The sequence below is a fragment of the Chlamydotis macqueenii genome, chromosome 2 (genome assembly GCF_036417535.1).
Source record: "Chlamydotis macqueenii isolate bChlMac1 chromosome 2, bChlMac1.mat, whole genome shotgun sequence".
Taxonomy (NCBI): Eukaryota; Metazoa; Chordata; class Aves; order Otidiformes; family Otididae; genus Chlamydotis; species Chlamydotis macqueenii.
The window spans coordinates 139741523-139755459 of NC_141557.1; the positions used below are offsets into that span (position 1 = coordinate 139741523).

The following is a 13937-nucleotide window of genomic DNA, read 5'->3' on the forward strand; positions in this document are numbered from 1 at the left end:
TCAATCAAAAAGGATGTCTGATACCTTGTTCTATTATCAGCGCATTTTAGCAGAATCTCTCTTTAGTGCAGAAATACTTGCAGACATAAAAATGTGGTGAAAGTCAGAAGAAGCCAACTTTTTAGCCTGTTGAAGCTACAGCTAAATTTTGGGAGACATGTTCATTTAGGAATTGGAGCATCTTGTCTGACCAGAATTTTGGAAATACACTGGCTGATCCAGCTGGAAATGTCATAATCCTTAATCAACATCACTGTCTTGGAAACGTTTGTATTCTGTAGGCCCAGTTGTTTGTTCTGTCTTGTAAAGAGTTTTGTGAGGTTTGGCTTGAGGTACATCTGAGATGGTTTTTGATATGTGCGCTTGTTGCTTCCCATTTGAGATCAAATGACAGCCTATAGATTTCTATATTTGAGATCTTGACGGAGGGCTTCAGTCCTGAGATTTGCTTCTTTCTTGTTACAGAAGCTCTGCAGAGTGTATTGCAAATCCTATTTATCCATTCATGGGTTTAACGAGATGAAGTGTGATTTGAAGGGGCCTTGCTTCCTAAAGATTGGGTGCTTTCTTAGTTTTCATTGTGCAGCCTTGGAATTTTTTTTATGTTATAATTTTGCAAATTTCATTAACATCTTAGACGAGTGCGTTGCATAAACTGGAAGTATAAACTGTTCAGTGTGCTGTCATCAATTTCAGAAATAGGAGCAAAGATGGAGAGACTGCTATGCTGGAGAACTGTTATCTTTTTAACCATTCCCTCTTATCTGTTTTCCAGAGAACAGATTTGACCTCTGATAAAGATTTATATCTTGACAACAGCTCCGTTGAAGAAGCATCAGGCGTCTATCCAATTGATGATGATGATTATTCTTCTGGGTCAGGTTCAGGTGAGACAACGTGTCACAATTTGATTTTTTAAAGTGTAAGAAGTAATGCAATTATTTGAGGAGAAGCTGTGCAGTTTTCCTTTACAAGCTGGAGATGATACTTTTGTTGAGTGCCATGAGTGCTTGGCTCTCTATTTACAGAGCACTGAGCATCCCTGCGGGCTGGGTTTTAAATATTAACTTTCTGTTCTTTTCTCTTACTCCTTAGTTGCATCATTTCACTGTGGTATTTTTTCTCTTCTGTCCCTCTGGTTTCTGTGTAGATCTCTCTGGAGTTTAAATAAGGATTAGAGAAGGCTTAGTTCTCCCATAGCATAATGCTAATTTAGTAGTCTCTATGAAAACATAGCCACAGCAAACTTGTTTTCTCTTATATGCATTCAAGTTGACATAAATGTGGTGTCCACTTCTTTGTTGTTGCTATTCTTTTAAATTTGGAAGTCTAGATACTGCCAAAAACATGACAGTTTTCTCTGAGGTAATTACATCCATATAGTGAATAAAGAAATTAATAAACATAACATACTGTGTTCTCAGACTTAAACACTCATTAGAGGCGTGTAGCTATCTCATCATTTTTCAAAAAACTGTCAGTGAAACCTCATTAATCATTTCTCTTAGAAAGCCTCTTTGTGGCGTTTCTGCTAGACTAGCTGGGAGGCTCCAGCCATTAAAAGTTAAGTGCAGGATTTTATGGTAGTTCTGGAAGATAAATTTCGTTATTGTTGTAAGCATTGGCTAAGCTGTTGTGGAAATCTCATTTAAAATGTGTTACTTGTTTGTTATTGCACTTTTTTATAATCTGTCTTTTAATGTTTATATATACTTGTGAATTTTTAAGGGTGAGCCCTTCTTGTAGCACCTTGTCTTTGTTACCTTTTAAGCCACAGCTGAGATTTTTCAGATGGATTTTTGGTTTTCCTTGCTTTTGGAGTTTCAAAGATGTGTTAAAATGAAGTCTGCAGAGGTCTGATTGTACTGCTAGGCAAATCCAGGCTCATCAGTCATTGGCACTTGGGTGATACTCTGCATTTTGGGAGTCCTCCACAGGGGAAGTTTAACTTTCCAATGTGATTAGAGGCTTAATTGGACATCTTTGCTGTAGACTTCTTTGAGGGGAAATTTAACATTTAATTTTGAAAAAAAAAAGAGTAATCAATGAGATTTCCAGATTTCAGTTCTGAGAAAATTGGCCTTTCAGTCAGCATCCCATTCCTTTGTGAATTCAGATGCTGGTGACTTTGTAAGCTTCAGGAAAGGAGATAGGATGACAATAAATACCAGTATGGAGAATGGTCTGTTTTGGTTTTATTTTATCTCGCTATGGAGTCTGGCTGTTTGTAATATGGATGATTCAAAACCCAACTCTGCTTTTGAAGTAGAAAAGACTATACAAGAACTGGCTTCAGATTTTATTAACCCATCTCAGAGGTAAAGGTGGAGCCAGAAGGACAGAAAGTACCTCTAGACTTCACCAACAGTAATACCTTGGCTTTCCCTTTTCCTGTGCTCAGCCTTGAGCCATGGGTAGAAGATGGAGTACATAACACACACTCATGGTACCTCTGGCAATCTCTTTCTTTTCTACAAGAAAGCAGGAATAATCTCATTGTAGGCTAAGACTAGCTGGATGGCCCTCCAGAGAGCTCTGACTGTACCAAAATCTAATTCTTTTGGACAAAGGGAGAAGTCTAAGTTCAAGTAATCTTTTAAGCAATCTGTGAGGCCAGTTTTATTCGCTTAAGAAAAAAAAAAAAACTGAAGAGGGAAGCAAATTAGCATCTTCTCCACCCTGCTCATCCTATACTTACTGCTATCTCCATTTTATGAAGTAGAAAGTGTCCTGCAGATGTACCAATGATCGATTTCCATCACATTGTGTTGAATATGTCTCTCTTTACTTGATACTCAGTGACGTAGTGTTCCTAGCAGGAAGAGCCTTCCCACTCAGGAGTGGTTTTCTTGCTATGCAATTCCACTCCAAGCAAACAGATCCAAGATGACAACATGCTGACTCCTTTCCTTGGTATGAAAATTGTTGGTTGCCACCAGGCCTATGGAGATAAACAGGAATTGTCAGCACCACCATTAATGCTCTTGCAGGTCTGCAAGCAGCATTAACATGGACAAATGTAACTGTAAGCATGACACATTTCAAGCTAGAAATTGGCTGAGGGCTTTTTCTAAGAGGAAAAAAAGGTGATGGTGTTCTGTTTTGTGGTTTTTTCTCTTTTCCTTTCATAGCCTCCTTAGTCTTTATGTACATTCAGCTACTGTTTGTCTGCCCAAGTGTTCCGTCTGAATCCTTTGGACAACAGTTTTTGAAGGGGCCATGCCTGCTTCCTGATTGTCCTGTATCAATGTCAGAAAGTCCATAGTGAATTCATTAGTCCTTTTCTTCCTCCTTGCAGTCTCCATCTCCGCAGAGGTGCCTCAGCCTGTCATCACTCTTTTTAGTGTAGGTGTTTGTGTATCGCACAACAATAAAAGAGTAAAAACTTTTCCTACCTATATACAACTTGAAGTGCTTTTATAATTACTGTCGCTTTTTCTGCTGGCATGAAAGATCTTAACTAAGCCCTGGTCTTGCAGATACCTGGAAGCAGCTGCTAAGCAGTGTGACTATCCTTATGTTAAGGAAAGCCACCATCTCTGTTAGCTTTATCTGTATGTTCTTTGGAAAACTGTCAGATTCTTGTGTCTTCTCTTAAGTTACTCATGGTAGACAAGTCTATGCAATATATATCAGAATCTGATGCAGAATTTCCTTCCCTGTCTTCTCTTGCCCTGACCTAATATTTCTCAGTCAGTAGCAGCCTGAGTTGAGAAGGTTAGCTCAGGGTCAGCTAGATCTAGACTGACATTGTGACCGGGGATTGTTCTTGGAAGAAAGTTATGGTTTTGGTTGAAGGTCCTCCAAGAAATACAAGAGCAGATCTGCTTTGGCTCTTGACCTAATGGTAGGCTGAAGTTAAGCTGCAAGGCTGGAAGGCAGTTTAAGGAGTCCAGTGGCAGCGTGGCGTGGGGCTGGGTGATGGGCGGTGGCTGGGCCATGGTTCAGTGGGCCATGGTGGCTGGGCCGTGGTTCTGGGTTGGGGAGGGACGGGCGCTCTCCCAGGTGCTGGCATGGGGGCGATGGCTGACACGGGATGCTCCTGGTCCCGGTGGCAGTGTGCCCGGCAGGCACTCCAGGTGGGGTGACACACTCTCTCCTGGTGTGCTTCCCCTCTCATGGTGCAGGCAACACAGCAAGTATTCATTTTTCTACTTCCTAAGTTCCCACTCATAGGTACCTTTCAGATTGGGTTGGAGCAAGAGATTCTTCTGTCCACCTGCTACACCAGCCACAAGCATGCTTCATTACATTGACTGCCTGGTTCTCCAAGTTCTTTAACATAAAAATCTACTGTGATACTGTTTGAAAGTGTGTTTTTGTTGTGCTGAACAGAATCTTCAGTATAGTTAGGACTCTTCTTTTCTTCAAGTTTCTTTGTTTGTTTGTTGTTTTTTTTTCACCCCTCCTCAGGTGAGAATTACCAGGGACCCAAGGTCTTTGCACTGTCCCCATTTATTTCATCTGCAGTTCCCTGATAGGCAACAGTATTATGTTTCAGTATCATCTCTGGTTGCCCAATGCTGTGTTGATTAAGGGCAGTGTTTGGGGCTTTTCATGTGAATAGGGGTGAGATAAGCCAGCTAAAAAGGTGTCATTCTGTTATGTCCATGTTGATGATAGAGATGGAAGGTGTGAAAGAGATGGTGGGTGTGTGTGTGCCCACCTTATGACAAGTTTGCTTGTGGTGGTAGTACTCCCAGAGTGCGATGTGCAACAGCAAACAAACATGGTGCCAAAAGATAGGGTGAAATGATTGAATTTGTTTGGTAGGAAGAGTTAATCACTGGCTGCTTTGCAAGTAAGAGTGCTAACTACTGTGGGCTTTTTGTAGTATACAATGATTTAAGCTGGCACAGTCTTGATTTCCTGACAAGTCTCCTCAAGCACTGAGAGTGTGAAAGAGCATTTGCGTTCCCATCATCCAAGGGGCAGCTAATAGACACATCACTCAGGGCTATATTAGATATTTCCAATACTACAGCACAATTTAGAGCTATTTTGACCACTGTGAAGACAGCAGTTGGGCATCCTGAAGAAGCTGCAGTGGATAAAAGACGATGTATGACGGTCTCAACTCTTGTGTATCGCACACAATATTGCTCTCAACTCTTTACCACAGATTTAATTACTACCCCCTCAGTAAGGGGGTAGTATCTATTTGTAGAGGAACTCAAGGGAGTTAATACCTGGCACCATCACCCAAGCTGTCCAAATCCAGAAACCATCTAAAGAGATACTGATATTTTCAAGAGGAAGAAGTAAGCTCCAACCATTTCACAGTATTCCTCTTAACAACCTGTCCTCTTAACAACCTAGTTAGTTTTTTTTTCTCTAGGTTTTTTCTTTCCAATCCTATTTGGATTCAGGGAGAGGGTACCTCCCTCTTTTTTTTTATTTTATTTTATTATTATTTTAGGGAACATGATACTGTGTAAAATGCTATTGCTATGTTCTGGAGAGCATTATAGAGGGTTTTTTGATCCTTCAGTCCTATTTACGGGCAATTCTGAGAATACTACTGTCAGTTGAATATGGGAAATGCCTTCGCCTTGTTTAGACCTACTCCATGCCAAGCAGAGACCTGTCTAGATAAAGCTAATTAGAAAGCAGGAACCATGGGGATGTGTCTGAGCCAGTACCTGAGTTAGCCTTAAATGATAGGTGTCCCAATGTTTGGGGGATTGTCAGGATTCCCCTGAGGCCATATGGAAGAGGAGTTGGCTACCTTTGGTGCAAATCTAGCAACTAGTCCAGGAGTTATCTCATTTGTTGAGAGACCAGAGATCCAGATCCTCCATAACCAGAGAGGTTCAGACCTGTAACGCTCACCATTTCACCTGGCAGACACAACTATTGCCTGTAGTGAAGGTGGCCTTTAAAGATTTGGAGGAGCAGCTGTGATTAAATGGGACTTACAAATTCATAAAAAGAAGAAAATAAAGTTATGTATTCTCAAAGTGTGTTTTATCAGATCTCTGATCTGATCATCAATTTTAATTTCCTTGGCTGTGAAAGTCTTGTGCAATTTGGAGGAACTTTGGGAGGCAAAGCAGGCTGAGCTATCCATTGGGCCCTTATTTCTCAAAGAAAACTTTTGAGGAAAAGCCAGAAAAATTTTCCTGTTGGATGCCTTTCCTCACTTCTGTCTTGAAGCAGGATGTTGGTTTTTTGATCTTTGAGTAATGTTTCAGGAAAATACCTGATTCTTGCTGTGAGGTCTTTATTCTGGAGGTTGCACTGTAATTTTGGTGTCTCTGAAGATTTTTCCAGTGTTATTCTGTGCTGGTAGGTTTAATATAGTACTTTTAAACATGATTTCTAATTGTCTTTTCTACAGTACAGAAGTTGTTAGTTTATTGTCTTGTTAGTGTCCTTCCTTTCAATGGCAAATGTATGTAATTCTTGATTGTGAGTTCAGAACTTCGTTATTGCACTTATATTTTCAGCTGGTTTTCTTTCTCTACAAAGATAAGATAAAAAGTCGGTTTGGAATGAGTGAGTCATACTATTCTGTTGTAAGAGGATATATTTTTATTTGTTAGGAATTACTCTTATGCACATTTGCTGGATTTATTACCCAATAGTTACTTGGGTAACTGGTGTCTTTAATGAGCAGAACACATTGAGATTCCTAAGGAGTGGTCCAAGAATAGGTCGATTCTTTTCCTCTTTCAGGCCTTGCAATAATTTAGTCTCTTGTCTGTGTCTTCTTCCTTCCCATATCACTAAAGGATATTTATTAGACATGTCCATTATCTTATTCTAAAGGAGCCTTCATACTCCAGCAGGGCTTTGAATGTGGAGGAAATTAAGTTTAAGGTCGTCTTTAGGGAGTTTTCTATCCTTTTTATTTCAAAAGAAAAAGGCTTCTGAATTATGTGAAGTTTAAAATCCTGTGAATTCCTAGTGACTGAAACATAAAGTAATATCAGTCTTGCTGTAGGTGGAAACTACTTGGGGTTTTATGTTTGAGGGTTTAACAGATTTGCTGTACAAGAAAGATTTTGTTGTTGAAGCACTGTGTTGCAGGGAAAAACTGTTCAATTCATGTCGTTTAAGTCAAGTCGGGATAAAGAAGTTTATTGATTGATTTATTTATGATATGCAATTAACTGGCAGTCATTCAACTATACTTTTGGGCTTAATATCAGCAATACAACAGATAACCACAATACCAGCCACTTAAAAAATGGTAATATGTCACTACAAATTTCTAGCCCCTTTCCTGTAGCTGATCGAAACACGTCACATGCACACACAGATTTGTGTGCACACACACACCTCCCTCTTGCAGGCCGTGGGGTGTACAAGCTCCCCTCCTCTGGGTGTGTAGTACCTCTTGCCCGCACACCCCTGCTGTGGGAGACCTGAGTGGCCCCAGCCCCACATGATCCTGGGGCCTCACCACCTCCTGCCACCCCCAGGATGTGACCATGCATCCTCAGGGTGCGGGTTCCAGGAGTGCCCCTGTGGTGGCCGTGGAGAAGCTGGTGGTGGCTGCTATGGAGGCACCCACGAGGTGGGGTATGGTACTGCCAAGCCCCAGCAGAGCCCCCGGTGCCACGGGGCCGTGTCAGACAGTGTCTCACCAGCCCTGACGGCTGCTGCTTGCACTCCAGGGTCTCTCTCCCTGTTACAAGTGTTTATGCTTTTTTCATACTTCTTTTCAGACTGATTCCTTCTGTTTCAAAAATATCCTGATAATTTCTTGGTTACTGCTTAATCTCTCTGATGGCCTGCTGTCCTCTTTCAAGAAATCACTTAGGGCAAATATCCCCCTGATGGTTTGGGGCACACTGTTTGCACTTGCATCTTTATCTTTGCAGGCATTGTCATCTAGGCCATTTGCTTAGGGTGGGCTGTGCAAGCACCCCTACCTTGGCGTCGTAAAAAAAAATGCGGTTGGTCTGGAAGAATTTCACAGGTCAATGAAATGTCACCTTTTTTATCTCCAGGTGCTGAAGAAGATGAGGATAGTGCAGTGATAGCAACATCCAGAACACTTCCAAAGTTACCGACAACTAGTGATGCATCTAGGGCTGAGACCACCACGGTGAAAATGCAGACCAAGGTGCCTGCACAAACAAAGGTACGTGACTGGAGAGCAACACTGTTTAAAATGGTTCTGCTGCACCCCATCGATGGCTTGATGTTAACTTTGTTTGATTTGTATGGATAAAAAGCCCCCACAAACTTTACTTAATGCTACTGAGCCTGTTAAATGAATACAGAGCTGCTCAGGTTCATTCCTAATAGAAAATCTGCATAGAGACGTCTGGATTTCACATGAAAGGAGAGAGAGATGCAAAAAAGAATATCTTGTGATACACAGGACAGTTTCTCATGATACCTTTGAGTCTGACCTTTTTTACGTCTCTCGGAGTTATTAAAAAATTCTACATGAAACTTCCTTTCTCAAAGGAGAATGTTGTGTGGCTTGGCTGTAGTTTGAACACTTGCCAGGTTCTGTTTAATATTTCAGTATTTCCTTCTACCACCATAGGTAATATTGTCTGAGTTACCCTCATAGGCATTCTGAATATAACAGACCTGATGTGTTAATTTCAGAATTGTTATTTCATTCAGAGGCCATTATTCTGACAAACACAGGCAATATTTAACAGCTGTTCGCTGAATATACTTTTAGGGTTCTTAAACTTACGGATAGTGTTTTTCATTCCAATATCATGACAACAAATAGATTCAGTTACAATGTCTAGCACAGCTTTCTGTGGTCAAAAATCTTCCTGTGGGTTGTGTTTCTGGGTGCTGTGGAGTATGAGCCTGGAGCCACAGCTTCGTGGTTGCCCCTGACGGGCAGTGACTGTGCTGACTTGCAGTGCACCCTGTCTGTAAGCAATGCTCTGTTTTACTTTTGTGCCACAGTCACCTGAAGAAATTGATAAAGAAGAAAGGTCCGAAACGGATGCCAAGAAAAAGAGCGATGAGCCAGGAGATGACACCGATGTATTCACCGAGAAGCATTCAGAAAACCTCTTCCAGAGAACAGAAGTTCTGGCAGGTGAGGAGTCATTTGCAAGGTCCATCTCACCAGAAATTCCACAGAAAACAGAGAGGATCTATATCAAATAATGCAAACTGTCGTAGTTCAGCCCCAATCGGACCAGACTACGCAGTCTCTCTCTCACTCCCCCCACACTCCGAGAGAACAGGGAGAGAAAATATAAGGAAAAACGGCTTGAGGTTTGAGATAAGGACAGGGAGAAATCCTTAAAGTTACCGTCACGGGCAAAACAGACTCGACTTGGGGAAAACTATTCATTTATTACTACAAACAGCAGGATAATGAGACAGAGAACAAGATAAACTTCCCCCACCCCTCCCTCTTCCCGAGCTTAACATTATCTCTACTACCTTCCCCTCCCGAGCGGCACAGGGGGGAAGAGGGAATGGGGGTTGTGGTCAGTTCATCACATGTTGTTTCACGCCGCTGCTTCATGGTTGGGGGAAGAACTCCTCGCATTCCTCCCCTACTCCGTTGTGGGGTCCCACCCCTACGCCACAGTCCTTCGTGGAACTGCTCCGGCGTGGGTCATCTCTTCCACGGGTGCAGTCCCTTCAGAACAGCTGTCCCAGCGGGCCCTCCACGGGCCACAGCTGCCTTCAGGCATCCACCTCCCCCGGTACGGGGTCCTTCACGGGCTGCAGGTGAATCTCTGCCCCTCCGTGGACCTCCATGGGCTGCAGGGGGACAACCTGCTCCACCATGGTCTTCACCACAGGCTGCAGGGGAATCTTGGCCAGGAGCCGCATTACTCCTCCCCCTCCTTCTTCACTGACCTTGGCGTCTGCAGCCGTTCCTCACAACAGGCTGGTAGATGTCTCTCAGGATCTTTTTTACATCTTATTCACTTCTCATCTCCTTTCCACTTCTTGCAGCCGGGCCGGACCAAGTTGGGCCCAGTCGGCCGCCTGGCAAGAGGCCAGAGGGTGAGGCCTGCAAGGCCCATGAGGCCTGCGCCTCCCCCTCTGCGCCTCTGCCCCCGCTCAGCTTCTTCACATCTTCTCTTCTCTCTCTTTTTTTTTTTCTGTTTTCCCATTCTTAAGTACCTTATCGCAGAAGCGTTATCACGGGACATTCTGCTACCAATTGGCTTGGCCTTGGCCAGCAGTGGGTCCGCCCTAGGCCCGGCCCAGTCCCCTGAACAAAGGGGAGCGACTTCTAGCAGTTTCCTACAGAAGCTACCACCTTAGGCCTCCCTCACTAAACAAAACCACGACACAAACTCAACTTTTGTGTTTTCTTGATAGATTCCTAAACACGTTAATGGGAGTAGCCAGTGGTTGATTTGATGAGAATGAGATGGGCATCTTTTGGAGTTATTTAATAGTGAAGTCTTGCTAATTGATTTGATACCCACAAGTTAAATACTGCCTGCTGAATATCTAGAGCTTCCACAGCTCAGAAAGGGAGTTGTAATTTGGATTGATGCTTGCGGTGCAGAAATGTATTTCTCGCTCACGCTCCCAAGAGCACATCGCTGTCTGGTCCATCTGGTGCGGATGGACATTGCCTGGGAGGAGCTCACGGCAAGGGTGGGTGCATGGGTGGATGGAGAAGGATGGATAAGCCCTGTCCTTAGGATACAAAGGGTCTGTTTCCATGCATAACTCAGGGAGGCACAGGCTGGCCACCAATGTTTTCACGTGGCTTTCCTACATGTGAGGGTTTTTTTGGCGTAAGAACAATGTTTACAGGTATACTTTTCCCCTGTGTCCTCAGAGGGGGTGTTGGGAGCCATGAAGGTCACACAGTTTTTGGACCACTTCTTTCTCTGAGCATCAAAGTATGAAATAGCCTTAATATCCACATCAGTGGAAGCATGCAGGTTTGCTCTTGAAGTCTAGTTGGAGTTGATAGTTTCTACACACTCACAAGTGGGTGATGAATGCAATGCCTCTGTTCCTACAGCTCCATGAAATCTTCTCTCCTGTTACTCACCAATAGGAAATTCATTTCAGTCTAGAGTCAGAGTGAAAACTGATGGAGAAAAGAGAAAATGCATTTCTTAGCTAGTGTAACAAAATAGTTCTTTTAAGGGTGAAAATGTTAACTGTAGAAAAATTAAATAAAAATAAATATTATTATAAATGAAGACAATTTATGCTGTGGCAGTATAGGTGGCTTTCTAAATTGAGGTTTTGGAAAATTCTTAATAACTTTTTTAGAACTCGGAGTTGTTGGATCACTCATTTGTAGGTGGAGTGTCCTTTTAAATGATTGCCTTTGTAAACACAAACAGGCTTTCTGAGAATATTTTTCATGATACTAATAATCAAGACAGTTGCATAATAGGAGCCCTTTTCTTTAATTTGAATGTAATAGCAAACACACTGTGTGAAATGAAAAAGAAACATGGTGCTAAACTTGTTTTTCTGGCATATTGTGAATCTCTGTTTCTTTGATTACAGCTGTTATCGCTGGCGGAGTTATTGGTTTTCTTTTTGCAATCTTCCTTATCCTGCTGCTGGTATATCGCATGAGAAAGAAGGATGAAGGCAGTTACGACCTTGGTGAACGTAAACCATCCTGTGCTGCCTATCAAAAGGCACCTACTAAGGAGTTTTATGCATAAAATTCCTATTTAGTGTCTCTATTTATGAGATCACTGAACTTTTTTAAATAAAGCTTTTGCATAGAATAATGAAGATTTTTTTTTTTCATTAAAGAGCCATTACGGCACCTTTATGATAAAATCCCATTGTATTTAAAACTTTTCATGTATTCCTTTAAAAATGTAAAATTAAAACTTAACATTTGCAGTGTTCTGTGAATAACAGTGGCAAAGCATTATTTTATAAAACCATTGATGTTCACTGAATCATTTTTAAAAATTTATGCATAAATATAAAATAATGAAAATGATTGTTTTATCCTATGGTTCAATGAAAGTTGTTTAATTTTTGTTGGCATGTCTCAGATTGATCTTACAAGTTAGTTTTTATTTCATTAATTTATCTGTTTCCAAAAAAATGCCTTTTCGTAGTTGTCATGGTGCAATTTGTCCTCAGATAATTCAGATAACAGTAACTTTTAGTGTAAATGTAATTTTTCAGCTATGTAAACTTTAACCTCCACTTTGTATAAATTTAAGTGTCAGAATATCAATTTTACACTTTGCATTGTTTCTTAGCGTATCTGTAGCTTCAGTGAGATTTGTAACAGCAGATTAATGTGTAAAATTGGATTATTACTACAAACTGTATAGTCATATTCTTACTAAACAAATCTCCTGTAAGGAAGATTTGGAGTAAGCTACTGACAAACCTAAGCAAACCCAAAGACTCTAACAGTATTTTGAGAAGTTGCTGCAGATTTCTATGGCCACTGTATTTGTTAATTATTTGCAATTTGAAGGTACAAGTAGGGGTTTAAATTTTTGTTCATTAAAAATTCATTTAAGTTGTAAACGTCTTTTCAAGCCTTTGAAGTGCCTATGATTATATGTAACTTGTCGCAGACTGGTGTTAATGGGTATATAACAGTAAAAGAAAATGTTGGTATTTTATAAGCACAGACAATTCTAATGGTAACTTTTGTAGTCTTACATGGATAGACATAATTGTAATTTGGGAACATAAACACTACTGAATAAATCATGTGGCCTAATACTGAGAATTCCATTGTGATATACTTTTGTACGCTTTTTGTTTTATGTCTACTTGCTTATGTTTTTATGTCACAGAGTACATCTAGTAGATCGTAAAAATCCAGACCAAAAAATAAGGCTGTTGATCAGGCTCATCCTTGGACCAGATTTATTGCTGAGAAAAGTGGGAATATTTAAGTCTTGCATCTGGTGTATGAGTTATGAGTCATTCAACCTTTGCATTCTATTTAATGGCAGTATTGACACAGAACTATTCCTCCTGCAAATGTTGGTTTCCGTACTGTAAAATTCAAAGGAGTACGCGGTTTCATTTATTGTGTATATCGGTTTTTGATTTGTTGTTCTGGTTTATTTTTTCCCCGGCCTTTTGGAGAATTTTGATTTCTTCTGCTCGGACTCCAGCAGAAGAGTTGAGACAAGTGGAATATCTTCATAAGAGAAGAAAGAAATATTCCAAGTAGAAGAGAAAATGTTCTGTTGCTTAGACCACAGATAGGTGTTGGGTAGAGGGACACGTGGAGAAGACGATAGTCTGCCTCCTTATATTATGCTTTGTAACAGACAAATGGCTTCGTCTTCTGCTCTGTTAACCTCTTCATTTTTTTTTTATTTTTGAGATTTCCAAAATGTAAGTGTTCAGGATGTCAAGCTGAACTGCTTCTCAGAAATGGCAATGTATTGTAAATAAGATCTGGTGGCTCTTCGGAAGAGAGTTGCGTAACTTGTATTTGTTGCTGTCCCAAGTTCAGTGGTCATTTAGGAACAAATGAATGCTATCCTGTGCTAAAATATTTAATATATTGCTTTTAAAATTACTTATACTTACTGGCAAGTTTTTCAAAGCCATACAAGTTCAACAAGTAAAAACAGGGTAAAAATTTAACAGGTATATCTTATTGTGCAATATTTAGTGAAATTCAATTAGTAAAATAGCTGCTTGAAATAACTGTGCCGAGAAAAGAAAATTTCTGGCAAATGCTGTGCCACTGCTGTAAAATAAAGCATTTGTTAAAGTGCCAAAATAAAGTCTACCATGCCTAAACTAATACTTTATTTGTATAGTCTGACATCCAGTTTTTTGAAGCCCACTTTGCTTAAGGTAGTAGATCTGAATTTTCTTTAAGGGTGCAATGAATGTCACTGTAAGTACAGCTATAAATATTAAACACCAGATAAATTGTCTCCTCCTTCTTCATAAGCAAATTGTATTAAGCGGCTGTGTTCTTTTTATTTAGAAATGTTAGACTCTGCCTGTATACCTAATGCGCAGGACACTTTATCCAATGTAGACATCTGTTGTAA

General features: G+C 40.8%; 1 protein-coding gene across 1 annotated transcript in view; it reads left to right on the plus strand.

Annotated features, from left to right (window-relative positions):
- Window positions 1-13688, plus strand: part of SDC2 (syndecan 2) — a 64054-nt gene extending 50366 nt beyond the window's left edge. Inside the window, exons 2-5 of the mRNA XM_086741067.1 lie at window positions 776-887; window positions 7959-8092; window positions 8890-9025; window positions 11437-13688. Coding sequence (XP_086597193.1) covers window positions 776-887; window positions 7959-8092; window positions 8890-9025; window positions 11437-11600 — 546 coding nt within the window. The 3' untranslated portion in view covers window positions 11601-13688. The remainder of the gene's footprint in view (window positions 1-775; window positions 888-7958; window positions 8093-8889; window positions 9026-11436) is intronic.
- The last annotated feature ends 249 nt before the right edge of the window (window positions 13689-13937 follow it).